The 26,165-nt window shown below is 52.3% G+C and overlaps 13 protein-coding genes and 1 non-coding gene across 14 annotated transcripts; 6 read left to right on the top strand and 8 right to left on the bottom strand.

Annotated features, from left to right (window-relative positions):
- Positions 1-314: 314 nt before the first annotated feature.
- PFLUO_LOCUS8303 (uncharacterized protein) lies at positions 315-2,296 on the bottom strand (the record flags this gene model as incomplete). The annotated part of the gene is made up of 3 exons (XM_073786025.1): positions 315-567; positions 624-2,015; positions 2,076-2,296. 3 exons carry the CDS (start codon positions 2,294-2,296, stop codon positions 315-317), a joined length of 1,866 nt encoding a protein of 621 aa, XP_073642321.1.
- A 1,049-nt stretch (positions 2,297-3,345) lies between these two features.
- On the top strand, positions 3,346-4,254 carry PFLUO_LOCUS8302 (uncharacterized protein; the record flags this gene model as incomplete). The annotated part of the gene is made up of 1 exon (XM_073786024.1): positions 3,346-4,254. One exon carries the CDS (start codon positions 3,346-3,348, stop codon positions 4,252-4,254), a length of 909 nt encoding a protein of 302 aa, XP_073642320.1.
- A 321-nt stretch (positions 4,255-4,575) lies between these two features.
- On the bottom strand, positions 4,576-5,673 carry PFLUO_LOCUS8301 (uncharacterized protein; the record flags this gene model as incomplete). The annotated part of the gene is made up of 1 exon (XM_073786023.1): positions 4,576-5,673. One exon carries the CDS (start codon positions 5,671-5,673, stop codon positions 4,576-4,578), a length of 1,098 nt encoding a protein of 365 aa, XP_073642319.1.
- A 466-nt stretch (positions 5,674-6,139) lies between these two features.
- Positions 6,140-6,718, top strand: PFLUO_LOCUS8300 (uncharacterized protein; the record flags this gene model as incomplete). The annotated part of the gene is made up of 1 exon (XM_073786021.1): positions 6,140-6,718. One exon carries the CDS (start codon positions 6,140-6,142, stop codon positions 6,716-6,718), a length of 579 nt encoding a protein of 192 aa, XP_073642318.1.
- Positions 6,719-6,970: 252 nt separating this feature from the next.
- Positions 6,971-9,430, bottom strand: PFLUO_LOCUS8299 (proteinral amino acid permease agp2; the record flags this gene model as incomplete). The annotated part of the gene is made up of 5 exons (XM_073786020.1): positions 6,971-7,010; positions 7,063-7,439; positions 7,507-8,242; positions 8,312-8,534; positions 9,145-9,430. 5 exons carry the CDS (start codon positions 9,428-9,430, stop codon positions 6,971-6,973), a joined length of 1,662 nt encoding a protein of 553 aa, XP_073642317.1.
- Positions 9,431-10,618: 1,188 nt separating this feature from the next.
- On the top strand, positions 10,619-11,141 carry PFLUO_LOCUS8298 (uncharacterized protein; the record flags this gene model as incomplete). The annotated part of the gene is made up of 3 exons (XM_073786019.1): positions 10,619-10,727; positions 10,796-10,891; positions 10,963-11,141. 3 exons carry the CDS (start codon positions 10,619-10,621, stop codon positions 11,139-11,141), a joined length of 384 nt encoding a protein of 127 aa, XP_073642316.1.
- A 152-nt stretch (positions 11,142-11,293) lies between these two features.
- On the bottom strand, positions 11,294-13,483 carry PFLUO_LOCUS8297 (RNA recognition motif-containing protein; the record flags this gene model as incomplete). Its single annotated transcript, XM_073786018.1, has 1 exon — positions 11,294-13,483. The coding sequence occupies one exon, from the start codon at positions 13,481-13,483 to the stop codon at positions 11,294-11,296; it is 2,190 nt and encodes a 729-aa protein (XP_073642315.1).
- Positions 13,484-13,648: 165 nt separating this feature from the next.
- On the top strand, positions 13,649-14,620 carry PFLUO_LOCUS8296 (ssDNA endonuclease and repair protein rad10; the record flags this gene model as incomplete). Its single annotated transcript, XM_073786017.1, has 1 exon — positions 13,649-14,620. One exon carries the CDS (start codon positions 13,649-13,651, stop codon positions 14,618-14,620), a length of 972 nt encoding a protein of 323 aa, XP_073642314.1.
- A 982-nt stretch (positions 14,621-15,602) lies between these two features.
- Positions 15,603-17,124, bottom strand: PFLUO_LOCUS8295 (uncharacterized protein; the record flags this gene model as incomplete). The annotated part of the gene is made up of 4 exons (XM_073786016.1): positions 15,603-16,229; positions 16,277-16,564; positions 16,623-16,933; positions 16,998-17,124. 4 exons carry the CDS (start codon positions 17,122-17,124, stop codon positions 15,603-15,605), a joined length of 1,353 nt encoding a protein of 450 aa, XP_073642313.1.
- Positions 17,125-17,644: 520 nt separating this feature from the next.
- On the top strand, positions 17,645-17,717 carry PFLUO_LOCUS8294. The gene has a single exon. It is a non-coding gene; the product is annotated as a tRNA-Thr (tRNA).
- A 1,921-nt stretch (positions 17,718-19,638) lies between these two features.
- Positions 19,639-22,144, bottom strand: PFLUO_LOCUS8293 (uncharacterized protein; the record flags this gene model as incomplete). Its single annotated transcript, XM_073786015.1, has 4 exons — positions 19,639-20,230; positions 20,286-21,387; positions 21,995-22,031; positions 22,100-22,144. 4 exons carry the CDS (start codon positions 22,142-22,144, stop codon positions 19,639-19,641), a joined length of 1,776 nt encoding a protein of 591 aa, XP_073642312.1.
- Positions 22,145-22,852: 708 nt separating this feature from the next.
- Positions 22,853-24,034, top strand: PFLUO_LOCUS8292 (uncharacterized protein; the record flags this gene model as incomplete). The annotated part of the gene is made up of 1 exon (XM_073786014.1): positions 22,853-24,034. The coding sequence occupies one exon, from the start codon at positions 22,853-22,855 to the stop codon at positions 24,032-24,034; it is 1,182 nt and encodes a 393-aa protein (XP_073642311.1).
- A 307-nt stretch (positions 24,035-24,341) lies between these two features.
- Positions 24,342-24,497, bottom strand: PFLUO_LOCUS8291 (uncharacterized protein; the record flags this gene model as incomplete). The annotated part of the gene is made up of 1 exon (XM_073786013.1): positions 24,342-24,497. The coding sequence occupies one exon, from the start codon at positions 24,495-24,497 to the stop codon at positions 24,342-24,344; it is 156 nt and encodes a 51-aa protein (XP_073642310.1).
- A 218-nt stretch (positions 24,498-24,715) lies between these two features.
- On the bottom strand, positions 24,716-25,903 carry PFLUO_LOCUS8290 (uncharacterized protein; the record flags this gene model as incomplete). Its single annotated transcript, XM_073786012.1, has 2 exons — positions 24,716-25,826; positions 25,875-25,903. 2 exons carry the CDS (start codon positions 25,901-25,903, stop codon positions 24,716-24,718), a joined length of 1,140 nt encoding a protein of 379 aa, XP_073642309.1.
- Between the last annotated feature and the right edge of the window lie 262 nt (positions 25,904-26,165).

The raw sequence follows: 26,165 nt of genomic DNA, 5'->3' as shown, positions 1-26,165 counted from the left end.
GTCGAATATTGCAAGATATAAGATATGTAAGTAGTACAAAGCAGCAAATTGTGGAAATTTTATCTTTAGTTCGGTGCATGAAGACTGTGGCAGACGGCTTGGATATGGTTTGGTATATAGTTTAAAGATAGCCCCAAATCGTTCTCTTTTTGGAACATACATACTAGGCGGCCATTCCGTGAGTGAAACGCTACTATTAGTCGTTTCCCGTCTTTTATAGTCGGTAACTAATTTAGCCATAGCTCTCGTCAGACATTAGGGTGGTGATTGATGGTGCTGCCTACGGCAATTATACAATCTTCTAAATAACAGAATCAACGAGCTCCCAAAAACTTCTGCACCGTCGACAATGCCCACTCCTTGCTCGCCAACATCGCCTGCACCAACTGGTTTCGTCCCTGTGGGTTCCGTCGAAGCCACATAAGTCCCACATACATGGCAACGAGAGTGAAAGCTCGGACAACCCGGCGGATTATCTGCAGGGTCTTTCCCTTCTTTGTGAGTTTTGCATTCCAGTCGCGCCAGTAGGGGAATGTGCAGCGCCACCAGTAGTGGACTTGAGAGTATCTGGAGGAGTTGTTAAGTGGAGTTTGAGATGAGATGAAAGGGTAAGGGAAACATACGGATACGTGCTTGAGTTCCAGCCGTCAGCGGTGATGTACCAACTCGAGCAATTTCCCTTCCGGAACACGGTCTTTTGCAACTGAGCCTGCAGTTTCTGTGTCCACTCGCGCTCGGCCTCCTCCTTAATCTCATACGAGCTCACCTCGCCGTTCAGGATAGGTTTGATGAATTGCAGCGAGTAATTGACCGCGTTCTCCGTCGCGAAAATCACACTTGTATGGCCAGTCCCCGTGTTCGGACCAAAGAGCATAAAGAAGTTCGGAGCGTGATCCATGACAATACCCTGGTATGCCTGGGCACCTCCACGCTCGTCCCAGAGATCCCAGAGGTCTTTGTTTCCTCGGCCGATCACCCGCAGCGGATGCAGCCATACATTCGTTGAGAAGCCATTCGCCAGGATGATCACGTCGGCGGGGATCTCGCGGGCTTTGTCTGCCAAGCTGGTGGTGGTATTGGGTGGGTAGAGACTGCCCGGACCGATCGTGACGCTTTTCGCGTGCACGCGAGTCAGCGGCTGAGTCGTTAGCTCGGCATTCGGTGCATTCAGGCTGCGATACCATCCCCCGCCGATAATGCGCCGTTTACAGCCCATGCTGTAGTTGGGCGTCAGGATCTCGTGGTATTTCTCTGGCGCAAGGTGGCGCATATGATCCAGGAACTTCTTTTCACGCCGCGGCCGCAGTACCTGACGACTCTTAGGTTTCTCGCTGAAAATATCGAAGAAAACCTTCTCGCAGCCCCAGAACATCTGGTACCGCACAAATCGCGCCAGTCCCGGGATGTAAGTCGCCAGCTTGGGCATCAATTTTTCATATCTCGTCAGCGCATCAGGAGTGAGCAAGTCTGGCTGCACCCAGGGAGGCGTGCGCATGATTTGGGTGACAGAGCGGACATCTTTCACGATCTCGGGGACGACTTGGGCGGCACTGCAGCCGGAGCCCACCATGATCACATCCTTGTTCTTTAGGTCGATGCTCTCGTCCCATCGAGCCGTGTGCATGGTTTCGCCTTCAAAGGTTTCCAAGCCGGGAATATCCTGTGGCCATTGCTTGGGCTCGACCAAGCCGCCAACACCGCTGACCACGACCTTCGCTCGCACGATCTCTTCTTTGACATAGACGCTGTGCGGGCCATCGCTGGCGGCTCGGGCGTCGCGCTCATATGATGCCAAATCACCGGTGCCAGGAACCAAGTGTGACAGAGTGACCTCCCATTCCTCGTCAGCTTCAATCCATCTGATCAGCTTGACGTCGGTGTTGAGCTGGATCTTGTCGACAATTTGGTACTCCTCGCAGACCTCGGCCAGGTACTGAGCAATTTCCGGGCCGGACGGGTGCAGCGTGGTCCAATTCTTCTTGGGACAGAACGAAAACGAGTAGAAAATCGCCGGGCTGCCAGATTGTTAGAATCCAGCCTCGCAGTTAGTTTGAAGAGAGAGGGGCATGGCATACATATCGCACGCCGCACCGGGATAGCGGTTAATCCACCATGTACCCCCAATCCCCGACTGGCGATCGAAAATGCGAAACTGATCGGTGCCTAGCGCTTCTTTCAAACGGCAGCCCATGGCGACCCCGGACTCGCCCGCGCCAACGATGAGCACGGGGTAGTAGGTGTGGCCGTCTTTGCCGTATGCATGACGCTTGTGGATAGATGCAAGAGAGGAGGGCATCTTGGATGGATGGGCAGTTGCAAACTGACGGGGTAGATGAATCCCCTTTCTATAAGAACTGTCGGTTACCTCGGCCGGTTTGTGTTCCCCCATTTCGGGGTCGGTCAGACCCACTCCAACCGCGGCGCCCGGCAGCTAACCGGAAACACATGCGACTGTGCCTAGATCGGACCCACCGAGCTGGTAACTATCTACAGTGTCCCAGTCGGAGCCCCAGCCAACACGGTTGTGGGCCCAGCTATTGGGGGTCCGACTTGGGGATGGGCCAAGTTAAAAGTGAGTTAGATTGATGGTTGTTGATAATCGAATAAAATAAACTTGCGCTATGGAAATATCGAGACGGAGGAGACGCGTTTGTTTACTATGGCGAAGGGGGCCAACCATATGTAGTGCATGTTATGATTCGCATATGTATTACGATCACTCGGGTCGGCGGGCAGGTTGTCCATGGTTGTTTGAGGCTATAGCTCGAGTCCGCCACCGGAAGCACTGGGTCGGTCATATCCACAAAGGCTGGGTGTAAAGCTTGTCACTGTGCGCCGCACAGCACAAACCCTTCTCACTTGACTAATGACGAGAATGTTTCTGGCCTTAGTATTGTACTATTCAATCTGTTAAATCTATCACATCATGGAAGGGCAAGTTACATGCTAGCCCTAGAACAAATTCTGGTCTTAGTCGATAATTCTACCAATATGTTTGGTCCCGACAAGGTTTGAAGACAGAGCGAGTCAGTGGGCTTGAATAATGCTAATGATCAGGTCTGAGCACTGAAGTCGAGAAGCGTAGGTTTATAGTTCCCGAGCGCGTGAGGGGAAACCTCGGTTGTGCCACAGACAAGTTCTGAGGATGCATCGTCTAGCGCAAAATAGTATTTTTCAATAAGACCGGACAAGATAATAATCAAGTTCGATCCTCCAAGGAACAATGCAAACAAATAGAGCTGCAAACAATTATAATCAATCGGAGATGTGAATAACGAAGCAGGGGATCAGCGGTTTCCCCGGGATCCACTCCAGTCGCTTCTTTTCATCTTCAACACCTCTCTGATGACCTTCCAGCAATGGCCCATTCTTCGATCCGGCCGAGTCAACCCTCGACTCTCCCGTAACTCTTGCTATCGTCATTTTGCCACCTCCACCCCCCGATCCTACCGCCCCCTCGACGTCCTCCACGATGGCAGCGTCAACACCTTCCGCCAGACCAGCTTCAACCCCGAACAACCCGCCATCCTCCCACGCTCGCACTTCCGATCCCTACCCGCAACGACACGCTGGTTCAACCCAAGCGACCCAGGTCCACCTCGTCTAAACACAGAATACCTGCGCACCCATGGCGGCGACGCGGTCGTGCCTCTCGAGCTCACCGAGCAACCCACCGAGACAACCGACGAGCTGAGCTTCCGACACTTCCACGCGCCTCTCTCCCTCTTCCTAGACTGGCTCCATCTCGCCGAGGCATCTCCGCAAACCACGCGTCTCTATCTCGCCCAATGCCAGCTCCTCGATCTCCCTTCGACCCTGTGCCAGGATCTGCCCACGCCCGACATCGTGGCGCAGGCTGGCAAGGGCGATGTGTACGATACAAACCTGTGGATTGGATACCCGCCTACATACACACCGCTACACCGTGATCCGAATCCGAATCTCTTTGTCCAGCTGGCGGGACAGAAGGTTGTGCGGCTGCTCCCTCCTGTGGAAGGGCAGGCTCTGTTTGGGAGTGTGAGACGGGAGCTGGGGAAGAGTGGAAATCGGGAAGCAGCGGCGTTTCGGGGAGAGGAGATGATGCAGGGGAGAGAGCGGGTGTTGCTGGATCAAATGGTTTGGGACACGCCTGCAGAGAAGGGGTATGAGGCGCTGCTGGGTGCGGGCGATGGCCTGTTTATTCCCAAGGGGTGGTGGCATAGCATTAAAGGCATTGGGGAGGGTGTTACTGCTTCGGTGAGTGGTGGTGATTGATTTGGTTGTCTGGCGTTTACTGACTTGTCGCAGGTGAATTGGTGGTTTCGATGATGGAACAATAATGGTTGACTTGTATACCAAATGTAAAGATTGCTAGATTCCAAATTATAGAGAGACCTCACGACGGCCTTGGTTCATGTCTTGCCTGATTGAGAACTGTGACAGACAAGGTGATGAAAGGATATTAACTGCTAGACTACCGGTCTATACACAAGACCAGAAGGAACGAGCTCTGGAACAAGTCTCTGATCCACACGGTCCATGTTGTTAGATTTGAGGGCTGCTTTTCCTCCATGGGCCACAGTCAAAGACCAATGCTCACAGCAAACCATTCAACTCTGGATCTTGTGGCCACACAACCGGGAGACCCAGCTGCTCCCTACGGGCCAGCGTCTGTTGCTTCCACTTCCAAAACTGGGAAAGGCGGTCTTCCGCCGGCCACACATTGCCAAATGTGTCTTGCGGGTTAGTGAAGCGGAGCGCAGCTAGTCTGCTCGCGAGATCAATTTCAGTCGCTCCCTCTGGAGAAAGGATACGGATGGTTCCAATCCGCTCGTAGAGGATGTTCCCATACGACGCGGTGTAGTAGGACATATCCAGAAGAGCAAGAATCTCCGACAAAATATATTTCGCAGGCCACTCCGGTCGCGTCCGGTACTTCTCGAGCTGACACGGGCCATCGATTTGGTCGAAATTCAAACGATGGGCGCAATGCTGACCTTGCCACTCATTGTAACCAATATTGTCCGGTGGAAACGGAAGCACAGGCTCCGCTGACTGGAAGTCAAGCGTAAGGATCTCGACAACCATATCGCGATCCTCAAAAGTCGGATTCCGTCTTGCAAACAAAGGGAGCTCATCTGGGTCGCTGACTTCACTTTCACCAAGACCCGGATTGCGCTTCTCTTTCTTTTCATCCACGGGTCCATACCGGAGAAAGCGTTCGAGCAAGGCATAGAAGCTCCAGTGGAATCCAAGGCGGCCTCCGTCCCCCAAGAGGCGTTTCGCTATCTTAGACGGGATAATACTGCCAAATAGGCGCACGTCTACATGCAGCGCGTGTACACGATTCGTTAGATGCGGCACGGATAACCAGGTCGGAAAGAGATCATAGTCGTTCAAGATGGAGATGTCCAGGACATAGGGGAGCTTTGAATTTTTGCGACTGAGCGCCGATTGGGTTTCGCCATGTATTTGGCGGTTGGTCAAAAGAAGAGGCAGACAATTCGATGGGCAGTGCGTGCTGCGTTGTTCATGATAGATTTTTGTCCTGCTCAGCCATGCCTTGTAAACAATGTCTTGGAAGTCGATTCTGTCTGACTTCGATGGATAGGTCGGCGGCGTACGACAGCCACATAAGACTTGTTCGATGATGGACACTCGAATTTCCAGGGGGAGACTTAGAAACGAAGACATTTGCAGAATTTATTGGGGTTGGGAAACGTAATATTGGGCAAGGCGAGGGTGAAACGGCGCCACGGTTGCATGTTGGCTGCCTACAATGTTAGATAAGCCGGAGTAAATAGTAAACTATAGCAAGACTCGGCGGTCTCCACCGGGGCGAGGGTAGATTCACCATCCTCTTGTCTACGTTGGCCTTCGTCACTCGCTTTAGCTAGCAGGAAATGGGATCGCGTCTTGCAACAGCCAAACAGATCACAGGGCTCTACTCTCACTTGTGGATTTTAGGTACCACGATATGACAGCCATCTTGTAGTAAGTGGGCAATTGCTGAAGGGTAATTGTATACGGCACCCATTGGGATTAGCGTGGCAGAAAGAGGAACCTGGGAAAGCTCCCATTCTAGAACCAACGGTCGTCGATCCACCCCAGCCCAAAAAAAAAAGAACTTCCCGGTTGACACGCCTCCACCACCAGCCAAATGCAAGTCTCGCGCACTGCATACCGTGCTTCGCTCCTCTTCCTCAACCCACTCCTCACGCGGGCCTCGCTCGCCAGCTGTCCCAGCACCAGCACGCCAGCCTTGCGACACCTCACGCCGTCCGCGCAGCTGCACACTCTCCTCTTCCCGCAGTGCAGCCCAAGTTTCCAACAACCCGGATTCATTCGCGAAGCACACACAATGGCCGCTCCAGACTCAGACTCGAGTACGAACAATCCATCAAGAGAGGCACAGCCAGAGGATCAAACACCAGAACAAGCCCACGCGGATAGTACAGGCGAACACCTCTACCTCCCGTCCAGTCCCAGCAACGCGAATAATGAAAAAGGGACAGGCGAAGGACAACAACACCGGCTCAGCCTAAACGACGATTCTGGCTCCACTGTCACACTGGACTACCTCGGTCCGATGGTCGTGAACACGGATGGATCACTCTCGCGCATTAGCAATTGGGAGCACATGACGGAGATTGAGAAGAAGAATACGATGCGGATATTGGGGAAGAGGAATAAGCAGCGGCTTGAGGCGGTGAGGGCTGCTGAAGAGGGTGGGAAGTGATGCATAAATATAGACGAGAACGACAAGGGGTGGTGGGTGCATGTTGGATATGATTGGGGTTGGGATTTTGTATAATTAGCTAGATATTAATGAGATACGCTTTGGAATCAACGATTGGTAATAAGAAGGTCGGTTAGGAGCCATAATGCGTATCGCTTTGGGATTTGGATATAACACCTTCACTAGGGAGGCAGTGCTAACCGAGCAGCCGGGAGACAAAAGATATATTCCTCGACAATACGTATCATCTATCTATTCAAAGAGTTTATTAAAAATCTTATGAGCCGCATTCCTACCAACCAACAGTCAGCCAAAAACAAAGCAACTCACCAAAGGTTACTTACCTGGGAGGCACCGGCACAAAATTCTTGGTATACTCCTCAATAGCCTCAACGCCCGAAACAAGATCCACGTCCTCAGGCTTGAGGAAATTCGTGTTGTGAAAGACCTTCCACCCAAAGTACAGAACGGGGAAAACACCGATCATCGTATAGGAAAAGAGGAACGTCGGAATCGACCAGTTGCCCGGCAGGAAGACGGTGTATCCGCCGACAAAAGCCATGACGGTCGTGCAGCAGAAGGCTATCCATGCAATGTACGGCTGGAACCAGCTGCGGTAGGGGAGAGTGTCACGCGCGATGCCCTGTGCATCGAGGGCCTTTTTGAAGCGGATGTAGGTGAATGTTATTACGGAGAAGTTGATTAGTTGGGAGGCGGTTACCTAGGACAAAGCTTAGGATTAGGGTCGTTTCGAGATACATGTAAAGAAGGGGTAAAGGTGAACGTACCAGATTGACGAACCAGTTCAGCACAACCGCAGCGTCATTGGAGACCTGCAGGAAACTGAGGAGGGCGATCAGTAGCACAGCGGCAACGCAGTAAATCGGCACACCGCTACTAGTGCACTTGGTCAGGAACCGGGGTGCCTTGCGCTCTAGCGCTAGGCCATATAGACTGCGACTCGCACAATAGACATAACTATTGCCCGCGCTGAACGACGCTGTGAGGATCACCGCGTTGACAATATGCGGCAGGACGGGAATACCCAACCGATCCATGGAAATGACATACGGCGACGCCGCCGCGCCAGGCTTGCCGTTGTCAAAAGCAGCAGCCATCGTCTGATCATTGTAGGGGACCAAGATACCCACGCACAGAACGCCGAGCACGAAGAATGTGGTGAGTCGATAGAAAACACCATTATATGCCTTTGGCAGCACGCCGCGCGGGTTCACTGTTTCGCCCGCCGCCATGGAGATGTAGTCCGGTCCGGCGATAGTGAAACTGGCCGTGATAAGCGCGGACAGAAAGCCGAGGAACTTGCCCAGATTGTCGTGCGTGTAGTACTCCGCAAACGCACCGGGCTCGTTCCAGTACCGGAACCCGAAGCGGTCGCCGAGCGGATTCCCGCCCAGCATCACGATGAACGTGTAGAAGATCAGCCCCGTGCTGAGCAAGACTTTGCCGAGGGCGAGCCAGAATTCGGCTTCGCCGTACCATTTTACGGCGAACGCGTTGAGTATGCTTTCATTTGCCATATGTTAGTTTTCTTGTCTAACATATTCCTGTATACAGGGTAGTGTCACAGCATACGAGTAAAGAACAAGCACGATGACATTCATCGCAGCGACTGGGATGGCGCTGGTCCAGTACTTGAGAATTATGCTGACGGCGACGATTTCAAAGGGGACTAGGGTGGCTTCGTATATGAAGAAGTTGTACCCGGCTGCCACGCCTAGAGCTTCGTCGACGTAGCGGCCTGCGAAGCGGATGAATGGAGAGGAGATGGGGAGGTAGGTGACCATTTCTGCGAGACCTAGTTATGTTACGCGTTTAGCACATCAAACACGGCACAGGAAACGGGTGCATTCGGAAAAGAAACAGAGGTAATGCAGTGGAAGAAACTGGACGGTAGATGCTTTTGGTGCTTCGTAATATGTGAAAAGAGTTTGCTTGGGATGCAGGGGTATAGATGCTAGGGTTGATGGGTGGGTCATGGGGTGGTTCGTACAGACGGTGATGATCAGGATCACGGCGCTCCTAGAAAGTCACGGTATAAGAGTCCAGACAAGACCATAAGTGGGACAGATGCAGAGGGGCAGGTAGATAGGCAGGAAAAATAATTGGGTTCGTAGGTGTCCGGTAGGATACGGGGAATTTGTCGACGAAGACGCTTGGAGTTGTTGGCTGCTGCTGATGGGCGACTTGATAAATGGTGACCTAGTGACAGTCTTCTACGTCCCTTGTCTTTGAAGTTGTTGAATGCAGTGATTTTTCCTTTTGTCTGTCGATATCTGTCGATATAGGTTGCAGGTACCTACCATCCATGCAATGTCGTATATATAGGCAAAGTGTCGAAACAACCCGATTCAACGAGAAGAGAAGAAAAAAAACCACTAACCAAATAGAAAATCCCAAGAACAAACTCCCCGGCCCGCTAGCTCGCAGACCGGACCCGATCTGAACATACAGCACCGTCCCGATCGTCCCTCCAATACCAATCAATTGGAGATGACGAGGCTTAAGCCTGCGGTGGGTATGGTCGTAGGTAGGCTTCATAGATCCGCCATCGATCGACACATCCCGGTGATCCAGCGATGATAGATCTTTCTCCGTGAATTCAATTTCCTTGCCAACAATTCTAGTCGACTTGGCCTCGGGATCGGGCTGGAGTGCGGACTCGGTGCGCATGATAGCCGCCGTCATCGGCATATGGGAGCTGGGTTCCGAAGGAAGGGGATTCGACATGATCGATCAACCAACAAACCAACAAAGAGAAGAAAAAGATTACAGAAAGAAATAAAAAGAAAACAGGATGGAAGGAGGGGATAGTAGTGAGAATTTTCTGTCCCTCCCAGCCAGGTTTGCTCCGGTTTTGCTTGGCATGCTGAGCGCGTGGGGACCAGTTTCAGTATCGCGTACTCCGTACGCCGAGTATTCGGCTTCCGCAGAGGCACAAGAAGACAACCCGGGCCGGAGATGACTGGAGGACAAATTAGAGTGGGCTGGGGGTGCCGACGTCCCCACAGGGAAGTCCTTCAGGCTTGTTGAATACCTCGACGGGACGAGACCCTTTGGTATCCACCAGACTAAAGATAAAGAGAAAAAGAAATCCCTCGTACTCAATCAAGTGTGAGGGAATTATAAAGTCGCGTCTAGCCTCTCAAAAGGGGGGGAGCGAGATAGAGTAGAATGTTGGCTTGGAATGAATGGAATGGGCAAATACACCCGACTCATGCCCGCGATCCATCATTCCTCGCTGGTCCATCCACGCTCGATTTTGCCACTGTTCTCGTCACACTTCCCTTCTGAGTCATGACTCTCACTGCTCTCTGACTCCCTTCGAGGGGGCGGGTCTTTCCCGAGCCAGGTGGGTGGGAAGAAGGAGTCGTTGTCTTCGAAGTAGAGATGGTGCTTGATCTCCGACTGGGTGGAATCCCGCCTTTGGTCTGGGGCTGTTTCGGGGGCCATACTGGAGTCTTTTCGTGGATCGGAGAATGACATGATTGTTGGGAAAGAACTGTTAGTTACGAGTGCAATGCAGTAGATGCAGCATGTAGATGGTGATAGATGGTCATCTGACACGTTCTGTGCTGCCTACCTGACGTCATCATCTACCAGCGACTCCAACGATGAACAACCCTGGATGATAATAGTTAAAGCAGTGGTTACAGAGAGCAACATGACTACTACTATAGTGATTCACTACCTAGGTAGCTACTACAATATATATCATAGTATTGAACTGAGCAAGCTGTATCTAATTCCAACTACCTCCGCCAGTCACTGTCCAGCAAACGTAATCAATTCCGAACCCCACCTTCTTCTTCCTTCCCCCACGACGAACCAACAACCTTAACCACCCGAAGAACCAATTGCCTCCCCCATTCCTCCTTCAAAATGGTCGAACACGAGCCCGAGCCCAAGAACTTCGCCCCCAAAGTCCCCGTCCAGCTGGACCCGCCGAAGAACGACCCCATCTCGCAAGAGGAGCTGGCCAAATGCGACGGTACCTACCCGCACACCTGCTTCCTTCTTCGTCCTTCGGCTACTAACTGATAGATTTGGTGTAACTAGGCACGGACCCGAACCGTCCGACATACGTCGCGATCAAGGGGGTTGTCTTTGATGTGAGCCGGAACCCGGCGTATGGCACCTCGGGGCAATATCACGGTATGTTGCTTGGACATCAGGAAAAGTGAGCTTGAGGAGTAGGTGCTGATTATTGGATGTTGCTGTTCCAGTCTTTGCGGGCAAGGACCCCTCGCGCGCCCTGGCGAGCTCGTCGCTCAAGCCGGAGGACTGCGTGTCCGAGTGGTCTGATCTCGAGGAGAAGGAGAAGACCGTGCTGGATGAGTGGTTTACATTCTTCAGCAAGCGGTACAATATCGTTGGCAAGGTGGCGGGCGCAAAGAACACTTGAGTCTTCCGTGTTACATATCTATCAACTGTCTATACCCGCCGTTGGAGGAACCCTTATCCTATCGTTGGTTTCTTGAACAAGCACATTTTGACACACATAGTGGTATTACGAACAAAAGGATCTATACAGGTTTTCTTTCTATCTTCCCTTTTTCAGGCCTTCCCCTTGCGCGACTTGCGCTGCATGCGCTTCTTCGAGATGATCCGATTGCGCTTGGCAAGCTTGTTCTCCTCCTCCGCGTCATGCCCGTCTTGATCCTCCTCGTCCTTGTTCCTCTTTCTCTTCTTGCCCTCGGCATTGTCGGGTTGGTTCTTGTTGTTGTCGGCATCCTTGGCCTTCTGCTTGAAATCGGCCCTGCCGTCGGCACGAGCCTTTTGCTGTAGTTCGCGTTCGTTACGCCGCTTGACGACCTGGGCGTTCTCAATGGCAAATTCCACGATCAGCCGCTTTTTCTTGTCCTCCTTAATCTCCTCGACTGGCGCGGGCGGAGCAGCCTTGCCGGACTTGCCGGGCTTTGCGGACTTCGCGGGGGGCTGCGCGGGAGGCTCGACCATATGGCAGTTCAGCCAGCGCAGGCCCATCAGTGCGTGACGGTGCGTGTAATACTCGATGAATCCGTAGCCGCGACTCCGCCCGCCACCGCTCTTCTCAGTCACCTTGGACCCATCGCGGGTCTCAAAGACAACCTTGGCCTGGCGCACGATACCGGCTTTCTTCTGTTTCCGTATAGTCTCTAGCTCCTTCATCGTCTCCCGCGAACGTTGCTGTTCCTCCTTGGAAAGAGACTGGCGGACACCCTTCTTGACATCTGTGGCGAATCCGACGACGGCTTGTCGGGCAAGCTGTTTGAGATCCTTGGACGTAACCTGGCGCGGGATGTTGCGGATGGCAAGACGGGTCAGGCTGATGTGGAGGGCTGGGTTCTTCTTGATGAAGTTTTGACGCTGCTTGAAGCTCTCTTCGCGCATTTTGACCTCGGACGGTGAGAGCTTCTTGTAGAGCGGCGAGTCGGACGGGATCGTTCCTTCCGACAGGAGGTAGAGCCGGCGCTTGTCTTTGTCTCGCACGAGGCGGCGTGAGACTCCTTCCTCTTCGAGCTTCCCGGCTTCGGTCTTGCTCACGGCGCGAGCAACTTGCAGGACCCGGCCGTCCATTGTATACCGTCCGCTGGGGTCGGAATTCTCGTTTTGGAGAACGGAATGCTTGAAGGCTTGGTTGGGCTTGTCCTTATTCGCGGCCATCGTGTCGGTGTTCCTCGGAGCTTCGCGAATGCAGGCTGTAGCGTCCTCGGATTTCCAGAAACAAACAAATCCTGTGCCTCGGGGTCGTTCGGTTTCGTAGTCGAGGACAACTCGCGCGTATCGTAGCGGGCCGAATTGAACGAAATGCTCGTAGAGGGAATCATCGGTGGCAGTGAAGGGTAGATTGCGCAGGAAGATGGTCGAAGCATTTCGGTCATCCTCCGCATCTCCCTCGTCGTCTTCGTCGTCCAAATCCTCCAGATCATCTAGGTCTTCGTCGTCATCTTCCTCCGAATCTTCATCCCCCGAGACATCATCAGAGGCAGTTTCTATATCCTCCATGTCCACGTCTGCGTCGGCCTTCTCTTCCTCCTCGTCTTCTTCCTCATCATCCTCCTTCGTCTTCTCCCAGACTTCTTTTTCAACAGCCCAATCAACCGCCAGTGCGCGTCCATCCACCTCTTTCCCATTGACAGCCTGGAGCGCCTTCTCGGCGTTCTTCTTGCCTCTCAAACTAACGAAGCCAAAGCCAGCCAGTTTAGTTCCCTTCTTAGGAAGCGTCGCATACTTGACTTTGCCAAAGCTCCGAAAGAGAACAGCCAGGTCTTCGGGCTCCTTGATACTCCACGGCAGGTTGCGCACGATCAGCTTGGGCGGCGGACCCTGCCCTCTCTGCTCCTCCCTCTCCTGCTTGGACTTGATCGCCGCAGCAGTCGGGACACTCTTTCCAATCTTCTCATCGATCTCACGGTGGCGGGTCTCGGCGTAATCAACTCGAATTTTCTTCCCGTCAAACTCGGATCCGTTCAGTTCTTCCAGAGCGCTTTGCGCATCCTCGAGGTCGGCAAATGTGACGAAACCATAACCCTTGGACTGCTTGGTCTCCCGATCACTGACGACGATCGCATGCTTGATCACGTACGATTGAGAGAAATGCTCGACTAGACTCTCCGTGGTGGCTGAGGCAGGAAGCGATCGAACGAAGAGCGTGCGCTTCGCCTTCTGCGTTTTGGGGTCGGCGATATCATTTGTGTCGACTTCCATTGCGGGTTCTGCGTCCGCATCGCCTGAAAGACGTCTTTTCTTGCTGGATTCACCCATTCTGTTTGGCATGGGTTTTTTGTTGCGAGCAGAAAAATTCGCGGCAGAAAAGTGAAAAGCCCCGAGAGGGCGGTGAACCGCCCGACCGATAAGTAGGGCAGATTACGTAGCTCAAGCACGTCCTGGCTGTTTTGTACGGGACAGTGTGAGACGGTCCAAATCACCATGGACGGCGACGCAGACAAGGAGGCCATCGCCTCCCCTGGCTCAAATCCGTCGACTCCAAATACACACCCACCCAAGGTCCAACAACCCAAACCCCAAGTCCTCGCCAATCGATCCGGTCCCACCTCGATTCTCGTCTCCACGCGCCAGAAAGGCAACCCAATCCTGAGCCACATCAAGCTCCTGCCCTGGGAATATGCCGATATCCCTGCCGACTATGTGGTTGGTGCCACGACCTGCGCTCTGTTCCTCTCCCTGAAGTACCACCGTCTGCACCCCGAGTACGTATACTCCCGGGTTCGGCTGCTGGCTGGGAAGTACAACCTCCGACTGCTTCTGATTATGGTCGACATCCCCAACCACGAAGATAGCCTCAAGGAATTGTCGAAGACATCAATTATCAACAATCTCACGCTGATGCTTTGCTGGTCAGCCCCGGAAGCCGCGCACTATCTGGAGCTATTCAAGTCTTCGGAAAATGCACAGCCGACAGCTATCCGCACCCAGCAAGCACAGTCGTACAAAGAATCTCTCGTGGAATTTGTCACTACACCGAGAAGTATAAACAAATCCGACGCCGCGAGCTTGATCTCTACCTTTGGCAGTTTGCAGAATGCCGTCAACGCGCAGCCAGAGCAGATCAGTGCTGTGCCGGGGTGGGGAGAAAAGAAAGTCCAGCAATGGTGTAGTGCAGTGAGAGAAGATTTCCGGACAGAGGCGGCGAAGAGATCGACGGCACCAAAGACAAGGGTACCCGCTAGACCCTCTCGGCTTGTGGATGAATCACGGGGAGGGGACGCGTATGATGAGGATGAAGAAATGCTCCGTGCAGTCTTGGAGGAGAGTCGCAAAACCGCTGCAGCAGAAGCAGCCGCCAAGGCTCCTGGTGCTGAGAAGGAAACACAGCAACCCGAGGAAATGAGCGAAGGCATCACGGCGGCACTGGCAAAACTTCGAGAAGGTGGTGGCTGAGACTTGCATGCCTGTCCTGCGCCCTCTATCGATCATATCTTGTCCTTCGACAAGCACCCCAAACGGATTCAATGGACTGAGATCGCTCTGTGGCTCATGAATTATCGCCTGTGCGGGTTGGATGAGCTATTCTTACCAGGACCATTCTGGTCCTGGTCGTGGTCTCCGATCCGATATCAAAGTGTGCACTAGAAGTGCAACATGCTGCTATTCCATAGCAGTTCGTGGCCTCGGCTCATGGTGCAATCCACCCACCGTGGATGTTCCCACTCACGATTCTGGCTTACCAGAATCGAATGACACCCCATCAGGATTGCACTGATTACGCAAGGTGGACATGGGCCAAGGGATAGTATACGGTTTCAATAATCTCCAATCTAGCCCGTCCCTCAGCAGTCACAGACACCATCTTAAACAATGGAATAATATGCTGCTTATGATCCTCCAACTCGTACACAAGTGGTTGTCCAAAGACATAAGGAAAGTCTAAAACATCTGTGGGAGAAGCGGCTGTGTTGCCGTCACCTATTTTACAATTAAAAGACAGGAATAACTTTGAAAAAATACTTTTAAGTCCCTTTGTAAACCTCCCCTATATCCTAGGGGCAGAAACAGACTATCGTACACAAAAAATAAAATCAAATGCATCCGTTGGGTATTTGTCTCTAGTCAGATCTGGCAGAAAACGGATAAACGTGCAAATAATAACTCAAAGACCTCCAAAAGACTAGACAGCGTGAACAATAAACACAGAAATCAGACGTCAGAGAAACAACCACTCTTGAAAGATGGTTATCACTGATCATCATCACGAGTCAAGCACTTCATTTCATCGGCGAGGTTTCCTTCCTTTCGGAAAAGGAGGCATCGAAAAGCACAACAAAACAGAATCAACAGACGGACGTCGTCACGGCATGCCAGTAAATACGAACACGAAAGATAGATGGAAGGGGAAGGAGGAAACGCGAGCAACGAGTCCCATCTAAGTCGGTTTGTCGCACCCGATCCGGCCAAGTAGTGCTCTGCGGTCGCTTTGATCGAATGGAACTCGGCCGCGGCCACGGGGTCGGACTGCTGTGGCGCCATTGGACCGGCGGTGGTCCAGGCCAGAAGAGCCATCGCTAAGGACAGGGATAGTGGAGACGCCATCTTTCCCTAGCACGGAGCCGTTGGAGACAATCTCATCACCGGCTTCAATTTCGTCTTCCTCCTCGTCGTCGCTGCGGCTGTCTTCGGCGTTACCAGTACGGAGCACATTGACGGCGACGCGGACGATCATGCTGAACCAGACTATCGACAGCCCTTGCAGGAACAGAAGGAATGAGAGGAAAATCCACTTAATCGTGCGATTCATGCAGATTGGGTTGTTCAGATCCTGGTACGGGGCGAGCATGTATGCGAATGCATCGGGGTAGCCGTCGGTGGAGATCATCTCGGCCGTGGAGCCCGAATAGCAGCCGAAGGATAACTTGCCGGGCAAATTCTTGTAAATGGACCAGCAGAGGATGGGGTAGAAAATGTGTCGGGTGATGAACCATGCCACCATCAAGATGCCGAAAGCGACGTTGCAGGCGAATTCGAACTTGAAGTATTTGAGGATTTTGGCCGCCTGTCGAGCGTCAGTAGGGAGCTTCACTTGAGAGGCCATGGACGTACCGGCAGCAAAAAGTCCACAATATCCATCAGGCAGAGCACAACATTGGACACATTATAGAAGCGGTAGACATAGGCCGAGCTCAGGAGTGCACTGGTAACCACATGATGGGTCAACATCTGGTAGTGGTCCTTGCGACGCGCCTCGAGGTGGATAACCATGATCTGCTGGATCCAAAAAGACAGCTGCACCAGGAGATACCACTTATTCAAGCCCGGCAGGGCGCGCTGAGGCCATTCGCTCCAGATGGCGCCGTAGTCAAGCCAGTAGGAGGAATTCTTCCACAGGTACTACGTGAGAGCCGTTAGTTTGCGTAAACCAGTACCCTCTTGAGCGGCAAAGACGAACCATTCCTAGCGACCAGAAAAACCCGTCATACATGAACAACCAGGCCTGTTCGGCGAATCGCACGGACGCCTTTCGCTTCAGTCCCGCATACCGAGCCAGCGGTTGGAGGATCCATTCGATCGCAATGGCGCGAATGGCGGTGAATGCGATGATGCCGCTGGCGACGAAATAGATGTCGTTCCAGCCCTGTACATATTGGCCCTTGCTGGGGACGTAGTAAGAGAGTTCGAAGAAAGGTTGGGTGTACGGGCGGAGCGACGGGTAAAGATTGTGCAAGGCCAGCAGGGTAGCCAAGGTGGTCACAGAGATTCCTGCAAAGAACCCTCAACGATTAGCCAACCGCCAACTTTTGACAGGCATTGTCATTCCCCATACCAATTTGACTGGCGATCATCCACTCTCGAAACGATGTCACCTTGACGGGCCGGGCGCCAGAGGAGGAGGAAACGCAGGCATTGAGCTCGGCCACGGACTGCGACGGCGCACTCGTCTCTTTGGCCATGGCGATGTGACAGGAAAAAATTGCCGGGGGGTGTGCCAGCAAGGGTTGAGGTGGGGGAAACGAGGCGAGAAGGGTCGAGGTGGGAATAATTAAACTGAGGATGGGACTGGGTCTTGGAACTGCCTCATCAGCGGATCCACCGCGCGGTCGGTCCCTGGTACCTGAAGTAGACGAGGCGGGATGGGACAGGGATGAGGACACACACAAACACACACACAGGTCCTAGTTTCCTGGAAAAACGAGAGACAAGGAGGACCACGGGGCGTTCAAGGATTGCCAGAATCCAGTGTAGGAGCAGTTGGAGAGAAAGTGAAACCACAGAGAGGGGGGGGCTATAGACCCGACCTGGTGATGGCCGATCTATGCTTCACCGCCTCTCGTGGTCCGTGACAAGACAAACGGTGTAAACAGTCACATGTTGTTGGGAATCACAATAATCGTTGGCGCTGACGTAGAGTCCAGAGGGTGTCAAAGAAAACAGCTTGATATGCGGATGCGCAAAAATGTTCTTCAACAATTCGCTCGCATGGCTTAGTTGGTAAAGCGCATCACTAGTAATGATGAGATCCTCGGTTCGAATCCGAGTGTGAGCATTGTTTTTTTGGAGTTTTTGTCTATTGGATCTATTTATTATAAAAGATTTCCAAGTTACTTGAAGACTTTTTTGTTTTTCCCTTTATGTAGAGAAAAGAATACTATGAGATTATTACACTGAGTTGTGTTCCCATTCTAGCCTTCCTCAGTGGTTAGTATAACATAAGGTCTTCGAATATATATCTCCACATGGTACACCCCTTGTAAGCGAAGCAAGTCGAATACTCTGTCCCAATTCACATTCAAAGTAATTACAAACACGTCCTTTTCTTCGAGAATATTTAAAGATCAACGGGGCAATACCAACGTTCTTCTTTGATAGTTTAGTCTAGTGATTCCAGAATGCGGAATGCCGTAGCCAGAGTCTATAGGCTTAGTCCAGCTAATGACACCTATCTCTTCGTCTCATCGAGGTCGAAACTTGATTCTTACAACAATTTTCAAAGAAACTCATGACCCGTCATTGTAGCTCGTCCTTTCAACAATAACATCAGCTCTATGACGCCCTCAATTGGGCGAGATACTCCTTGAAGCTAGGTCAATCTGAGCACCGGTGCCGTGCACCTCCTAGACGTCGCGAGCATGAACTCGGGTGTGATGGTTCAAATAAAGCATTTTGATTTATTCAATATAGGCTGCCAGAGATCATGTATGGGTTTAGCGATTTCAGATGAATGACATGATGGTATCCTCAATTATCAAGCTTCTCAACGCCAGCTTCATTCTCTGTAAGAAATTTCTGTCCACCTGGAACCAGATCGCCAGGAATGGCATTCTCGTAATAAAATTGGAACTCAGACGGTGTGCATAGCTCCTTCCCAAAAGATCCCACTCTTTCAACAACGACTCCGTGCTTTGTTCTCTTCTCCGAACCTTCCACCTTCTCCCCAACCAACCATCGTTCGTCTATGGTTCCGATATAAAGGTCTAATGTATCTTTTTTATCTTCTGACCTCCATATCAGAGAAGTACCGCAGTTCATGCAAAATCCTCGGAATCGACGAGGCGATGATGAGTATTCTTTGTACGCAGAAAACGATGACAAAGGAGGGACGATTTGTTCAGGCGCAATAACGACAAATTGAGCTAGAAGGCTAGCAGTCCATTTTCGGCACATTGTACATTGGCAAGTTGCCGACTGTTATGACTTGTAAGATTTGAAGCTTGGGATGAGCTGGATTGGTCTCGCTTGAGGACGTACTGGTGGTGGCCATGGAGCGTTCCGGTCAAAGACAATCTCATAATTGATTGCCTGGCATAGACAACCCCCTGATATTCTCTCCGGCCTAACGTTACCATGAGACATTTTATTTTCCCGAATGGCCAAGAATATCAAAAAGAGCGTACAACTTGTCGTGGCGACCAAAGAAAAAGGGAGTTGGCCATTAAAGGAGGGGCGGTGGAGAAGAGTAGGCAGTACATAGAAAACCTTATAAAATACAACTACGAGTCACGAGGTAGTTTTGCGTACAGCAGTTTGATGTAAAATTCCTTCTTTTTCTTCGAGGCTGGCGGGTATTGTATCACGTTTTCTGTCACACTGTAAGCGAGTGATCCAGAAAACGTGGTCGCGACCCAACGAGTCGACATCCCCATTTCAACCATCCCCCCATGCCCCCAAATCGCAGTCAATATGTCCGAAATTCTGGCAGTCAAGAGGGTAGAATCCTACTCGCAATCACCATTCGATACGACCCAATTCAGCAGGGTATCTCTATGGAGTAACCACATGCAGATTAGTGCAATCAAAAGTTAGGGTTCAAGCTTCTTCCCAGATGGGCCCGTTGCTCAAACCTCGGCCCCTGCAGCCCCTTTTCAGATGACGGTTCGTAGCCATATGCCCTCAAGGTCTGCAGTTGATACACGAAAGACCAAGCAATGTGATGGTAGCGATGACAATTGTCGGTTTAGGACCAGTGATCACTTGTTGTCATGTTCGGCAAAAGGATCGTACTGATACAGATGCCAATTCTCGATGACCCACCAATTGGCAACATATGCTGCGTCCCAAAGCCAATGGAGGACACTCTCGTCGTATTGTGCCTTAAGCGTGGACGCCAGATCAGCCAATTTAAACCTCAAAATAGGATTGAGCTCATTCGGATCCTTCTGCAGATCTGAAAACCGCCACTCGACATCATTCACCAGCGGAATGACGAGCCGCAATTCCGGGCGTGCAGCAGAACGAAGAGCTAACCAGGACCCGCCCGTATTCATGACGGTAAAATGCCAGACCGGACGATTTTCTTTTTCCGTAATCTGTCGTCGGATGAGGGATTGGCCTTCATAGAGAGACCGGATGTCAGTCGCGACGCGTTTGGTGTTGTTGTTGAGGGAGGATGACTCGACGAGCAAGTCGATGATGCTAGGCACGATCTGGTTGCTAGATACCGGGGCGCTGATTTCGACGGGCGGTAGGTGTGGGTGGGCTAGGACGATGGGAACGTGGAAGTTACCGGCGTGGGGGTTGTCGTAGGGAGTGATACCTCCGTTGTTCGGGAGAGACAGGCCACTAGGAAATAAAGTTAGTCAGATTGGATGGTCAACCTCATTTTGAAAGCACGTACTGGTCGCCCGCCATGACCAGCAAAGTCTCATTGGCAACTCCCTCCTCCTTTAGGATCTCCAAGATCGTTTCCAGCCAGTCATCCACGAAACCAAGCGAGTTCAGGTATCGGTTTAGCTCAACGTTCTTTTTGCCCAATTTGCCCATTATTTGCTCAAAGGTATTATTCGGTAGGCCCCACGGATGGTGCGTGGTTCCAGTCAGGTGAGTGAGAAAGAGCCGTTTGTGCTCGCGTTCCGCATCGATGATGGCATCACGGATGTACTCCCGGAGCTCTGTATCCGCGTAGCCGTAGTAATTAATCTCTTTCGACTGCAATGGGAAGTGTTTTGCGCTAGGCTTTTCAATGGTTTCTTTGGTCTGTTTGTCATTGTAGCCCAGCACCGGAGTCAACTTGCCTTGGTTGTCGTAAGTGTCCGTCACAGACTGCATCCAGATGGAGTGCCAGGGCCACCGCGTGAAATCGTCGGTCTTATTCGAGATACCGGGTTGGCGGCTAAACATGTCGAAGACATGCGGTAGACATGGCTGGTAAATATGCTGCTTCCACTCGCGGTTGAAGTCGACCACGAGGGGATTCACACCGCACACAGTGCCCGCCACGCTCTTCAGCGTATAGGTGGAGGTCGTGTAGGCGTTCGTTGCACTGAGGCCACCGTAGGCCTTCCGGCCGCCGTGAGTATTGTTGGTAAAACCGGTCGCAGAACCGGTCAAATACTCGGCAGTCGATGTAAGGTTTGCAATGCGCTGCTGGACATCATAGGGGATTTGTTGATCTTTATACGATTTCGCGATGCGCTCGAACATGAATGACTCCTTCCGCAGTGGGAAGACATCAGCCCGCGTGCTCTCGAGCTTCAGCAGTATCACATGTTTGATTTTGACGTTACCGTCCGCCAGCGCCTTCTGGATCAGCTCAAGCACCGGCTCCTGTAGGTTGGATATATGGAGCGGGCTCTTCAATGCATCGTAGTGAAGGGCATGTGAATCAGACTTGTTCCAGTCTCCAAAGCCGGGGACCGGATCCTTCGGCATCCAGCTCCATTTAGGTGGTGGATAGAGAGATGAGGTCCCATTGAGATAGTTGTAGTGCTTTGGGATGTCTGTGACATCGATCGGGGTCAGCCGGTGGCCGATTCCGTCAAACGCCGTCATCAAAGGTAAAGCTCCGGATAGAAAAAAATAAATTGAGGACGACGGACGAAGGCATCGGAGCAATAGAAACAGACTAGAGATACCGAGGATAAGGTTTCGGATGTGAACTCTGTCTGTTAGTCGAGTGCTCACCCTCTTTGTTGGTCGCGTGTTTATCCGTGGCGCGGTATTGGGGCCAGATAATAGATACTCTTCCTCATCCGAGTAATCTGAACCAGTAGAATAATCGTACTCATACTCTAAGGGGATATGCTCGTAGACTTGAGGATCTGGGAAGGATTCAGCTTGGCTTAGATTCCGTGCTTGTTCCCTAATTGGGTCCCCAGTCGGTCGCAGACGAGATAGTAGCCATCTGAATGGCCACGCCCACGCGTGTAAAATCTCTCCGGTAGCTTCATAAATAGGTCGCGCAGTGAACAGCGTTACTGTCCACAATATTGCTTCACTAATGAGGACTCCGGTTAACCCCGAGAGTAGGGTCCGCACGCCGGAGGCATTGCCAGTGAAGATCGTGGCTTGTCGCCAGTGGACCTCAGCCCCAATGAGTACATATACGGAGAAACTGGTAGCGGCCATGCCAGACATGAGCACCCTATGTGTCCATATTGTTAGTTTTCAAATGCATGGTGGCGTGAAAATGGGGTGCACGAGATCACCTACCCAAACGGGATAATCAAGGTAGAGAGCGCCACTCGAGGCCACCATTGAGATCGCTGGGTGATGACCCGCAGCAGTAGGACGATCGCGACATCTTGAAAGAAGAATGTAATACCCCAAAAGAGAAATTTGGATGGCGGCAACGAGTGTAGATGCACATAGAGATGGAGGAGTTTCGCGCTGAATAGAGACCAGAATGCGAGAACGTAAAAATAACACCGGGAGGAGTCACCGACGAAATCCAGGGTCCAAATGGGTGCCTCAAAGATTTGGTCGAGCCGATCTTTCATGTAGACCCAGACTGCGCGGAAACCCATCATTTTTCCATATGGTGTCTCCAGCACACGCGCTGGCATAATCGAGGGAAAATGAAAGTCAGGGAGTTGTGCTTATAGAGGAAAGAACTCACGCCATCGTGGGAAATGATCAACTCAGGAACACTGAAGCCTGCACAGTGGCAGTGCTCAAAATCTGAGATCTAGGTACCGTGCTAATACTCTGCCGGCAATTGGCATCTGCACCACTCAAAAATCACCATTAATGGGCGGTATGTCCCTTAGAAGGAGGCGGTAAAGAAAGGTACTTTGGAATGTCTCACTTTACCAACACCACTGTAGTGATACGCTACGATACGGGGATGAAGACGTGATTTGCAAAGCTCCTACCAACCCTGTATTGAGAGTATTCACATTCCAAACCACTCCTCTCGCGTCCTTTTCGTCCGGACTGGAGAAGAGACATGTTAGCTTCGCGATCATGTTGGGCAGTCTTTTCAGCCGGATATCGTTTATTTTCTGGCCGCTAGCCGAGTATTCCATTCCGCCCATCCAGCCACAGGAGCGGCTGCGGCCTGAGAACCGGCCTTGGCAAGACATCATCACGGGCGTCTACGGAGTGCCGCCCTTGCTCAAAATCCACGACCGAGATAGCAATTTGAAATGGAGCTGGGAGCGCAAAGACGTCACGCAAAGTCTTCCGCCCAGCATTCAGCGCTGTCTGTACAGCTCGGCGAACGATGCGACCGAGATAAAGTGGATGCGAAACGGCACCAGTATCGCCGCTATATATGGTGACCTCGTCCTGGTCATCAACCATACGCCGCACGATCCCGCAACGGACAAGCTGGTTACCTTCGCCGTCTGTAGGGATAACGAATTCCTATGGAATGCTCACACCGTGGAGCCGTTGCCTGGAGATCGACTCGCGGTAGCGACCACGGGACAGCGACCCTGGGATGGCATCCTCGTGTACAACATGAGTCAAGACAACTCCCTGGTCGATGAACCCCCGATCCTACAGAATATCACTGGTCTTCGCGCCATCCACGCCATGATCTGGGACGAACAGGAGCAGATGCTGTGGGCGACCGGCACAGACGCCGCGGCTGACGGTTCCGATGCTAGTCCAGCGTATGGAACGATTCAAGGCTATCCATTCAACGCGACGACGGGCGAGTTGCGCAAGGACGATAAGTACGTCTATAAACTCCCACACGCATACCATATCGACAGTGAATGGGGCCACGGGTACCCATGGTGGGCTGGCCCTCACGATCTGGTGCCTGTTCCGAATCAGCGCAAATTCCTTATCTCGAATGACATTGGTCTGCACGCCTTCGACATCGAGCTCGGCGAGTTCACCGAGGAGTACGGGGAGGTGGTCGAGAAGTATATGGAAGGGTTTGAGGTCACGACGCCCGATCGCCACGGATACAATCGCGACGGCGAATGGGAGGAACTGCCGCAGTCGGACGTCAAGAGCTTCAATCTCGCTCCGGATGAAAGCTTCATCTATGTGCAATCACTGTGGCGGGCGTATCGCGGCTTCCACATCAGTTTGGTGGTCAACGGGCAGCGTCGTAAGATCAACGAGGGCGATGAGATCTATCGATCGCGTTGGTTCGGAGATATCGATGGCTGGCCCAAACCAAAGACATAATGTTCACTTGCGTCCTAGGCATGCTTTGCTGTAGGCATGCTTTGCTGGCAGACCGACACTGAACTGCACATGTCGAATGGAGATTATTCAGCCACTGAAATCCATAGAAGGAATGGAGAGAGCTGAACCTCAACGATACGCCGACTTTTGGATCCTGGACCTTGCAGAACTTGCCGAGCTGCCTTGGTAAGATTCAATGCTGCACATTATCGTTCTCCCCACTGTCTTCCCGCTGCATCTACTGAATCCGAGAAATCTTCGTCTGTTGCACTGTCAGGGCCATCTGCTCATGTCCAGTCCAGCTCCTCTACAGGCACAGCACGGAGTTGCCCTGCGCGTCCGGTCCGCCGACACGCAGCTCACACTTGTCGCCCATATCCTGCGGCCATAACCCCTTGAGGAGCTTGCTGTTGTCGGTGCTAGAGATGAGGACGTCCCCTGCTGCTGTGGCGGGGTTGGCCATGGGGATGCAATCGCGAACCGGGGATAGAGCAACCAAATACAGATTGGTGTGCTTCAGGTTAGGGATCGAGAATCGATTCGTGAGTGTACAAAGGAGACTCTGTCTTCGACTCCGACTGTACCGATCCAGATAGCTCAGTTTGTATTCAGACAGAACGTCCATGGATGTAACGATCACATCACCAATTCTATTTACGATCTTTGTACTACTTGCAACATTCAACCATCCAATCCTTCCGTGATATCGCGCACAAACTCATTCGCCTTAACTCCCAGCTGCGCAACGTCCACACCCCCCTGACCCGCCATAGTCCTCGACACAGCTCTCGCAACGTCTTCTTCCTCCCAAACATTGCCAACGGTCATACCCCTACCAACCTCTCCAGGCGCCCGAGCAGGATTCTCCATTGAGACAACGGTCTGCCAGTACGCGTCATCACGGGTCTTGAGCGCCTTGTCACGCACGACCGCATTGCGCGTCACATTCGAGCCATGTAGTTTGGAGTTTGTGTTGGTCAGCGCAGCCAACGCAGCAGTGATTGCATTGTCGACTTGCTCAGGCTGAGACGGCGGCTTAAAGAAGAAGCGATGCGTAGCGGAGAGCCAGATGATGCTTGCGCAGATTGAGTCGCAGACTGCGAAGACTAGTGGTCGGAGGAGGGTGACTTTGTTGTAGAAGCTCGCTGGCGGGGCGACGCCGGCTCGCACGGCGGCGGAGGCCGCTTGCATTGGATCGTAGGAGTAGACCGCGTAGAGGTCAAAGATGAAGAGGGCCAGTCCCGCGATGGTGAATTTGTTGCGCCAGCGCGCAGACTCCTGGCCCGCTATGGGAGCGGAGGTGGCTACGCCCAGGATCAGGAGGTGCACCAGTTGCGGGAGCAGGACATTGAAGGGGATGTAGTAGAGTAGGTATGTGACTCTGTTGCCGAGCGTGCAGTACTGGCACGAGGCCAGGGCGTCCGGGCCATAGGTGAGATAGATCTTGCGAGCATCGCTGGAAGTAAACTTCGTCTGGAGCAAGGCCTCGAAGTCGCTCAGTTTGCCATTGGACTGGAGCCGCGCGAGGCGATCGAAGATGACATTTGTCGGCGTGTTGATCCGCGAGCGGGTGGCAGCGAAGACATTCGGACTCGGGGCGTGGGGATTGAAGGGTAAGCTGAGGAGCAGGAAGAGAACGATGCCGCCGAATAGGATGTTCAATGCTCGACCGGGTGCGGCGGGAAGGGGGCGAGGAGGAGGACGAGTTGAGACGGATACGCGCAGGCTGCGGTAGGCGCTGAGAAGGCGTGTGATGATGATCGGACCGAAGAAGATGAGGACCGGTTTGATGCTGGACGCGGGTTAGAGGGCAGAGAGGGCGGGGGGATTGACTACTCACGTGCTGAATGAGATCTCGAAGCCGGCCATGTTGTGCAGCCAGGAGGAACTGATTCCTTCCTCATCGCACAGTGGGTGTTGCGGAAGAGAGGAATGAACGAACCAACGGGGCCAAAAAAGCGGTCGATCTGGCCCGACGCGAAATGGTTCCTGGCGCTACGTCAACATTGCAGCCCCACAAGATTATTGCGAGCCCTAATTATAGTTAGAGAACTAGGGAGGATACATTAGTTTGGCTGTGACATTTTGTCCGCTTTGATTTTCTTGTTTCTCTCTTCTTTTTTTCAATGTT

This window comes from Penicillium psychrofluorescens (genome assembly GCF_964197705.1).
Source record: "Penicillium psychrofluorescens genome assembly, chromosome: 5".
NCBI lineage: Eukaryota > Fungi > Ascomycota > Eurotiomycetes > Eurotiales > Aspergillaceae > Penicillium > Penicillium psychrofluorescens.
This window is presented reverse-complemented; position numbering and strand designations above follow the sequence as displayed.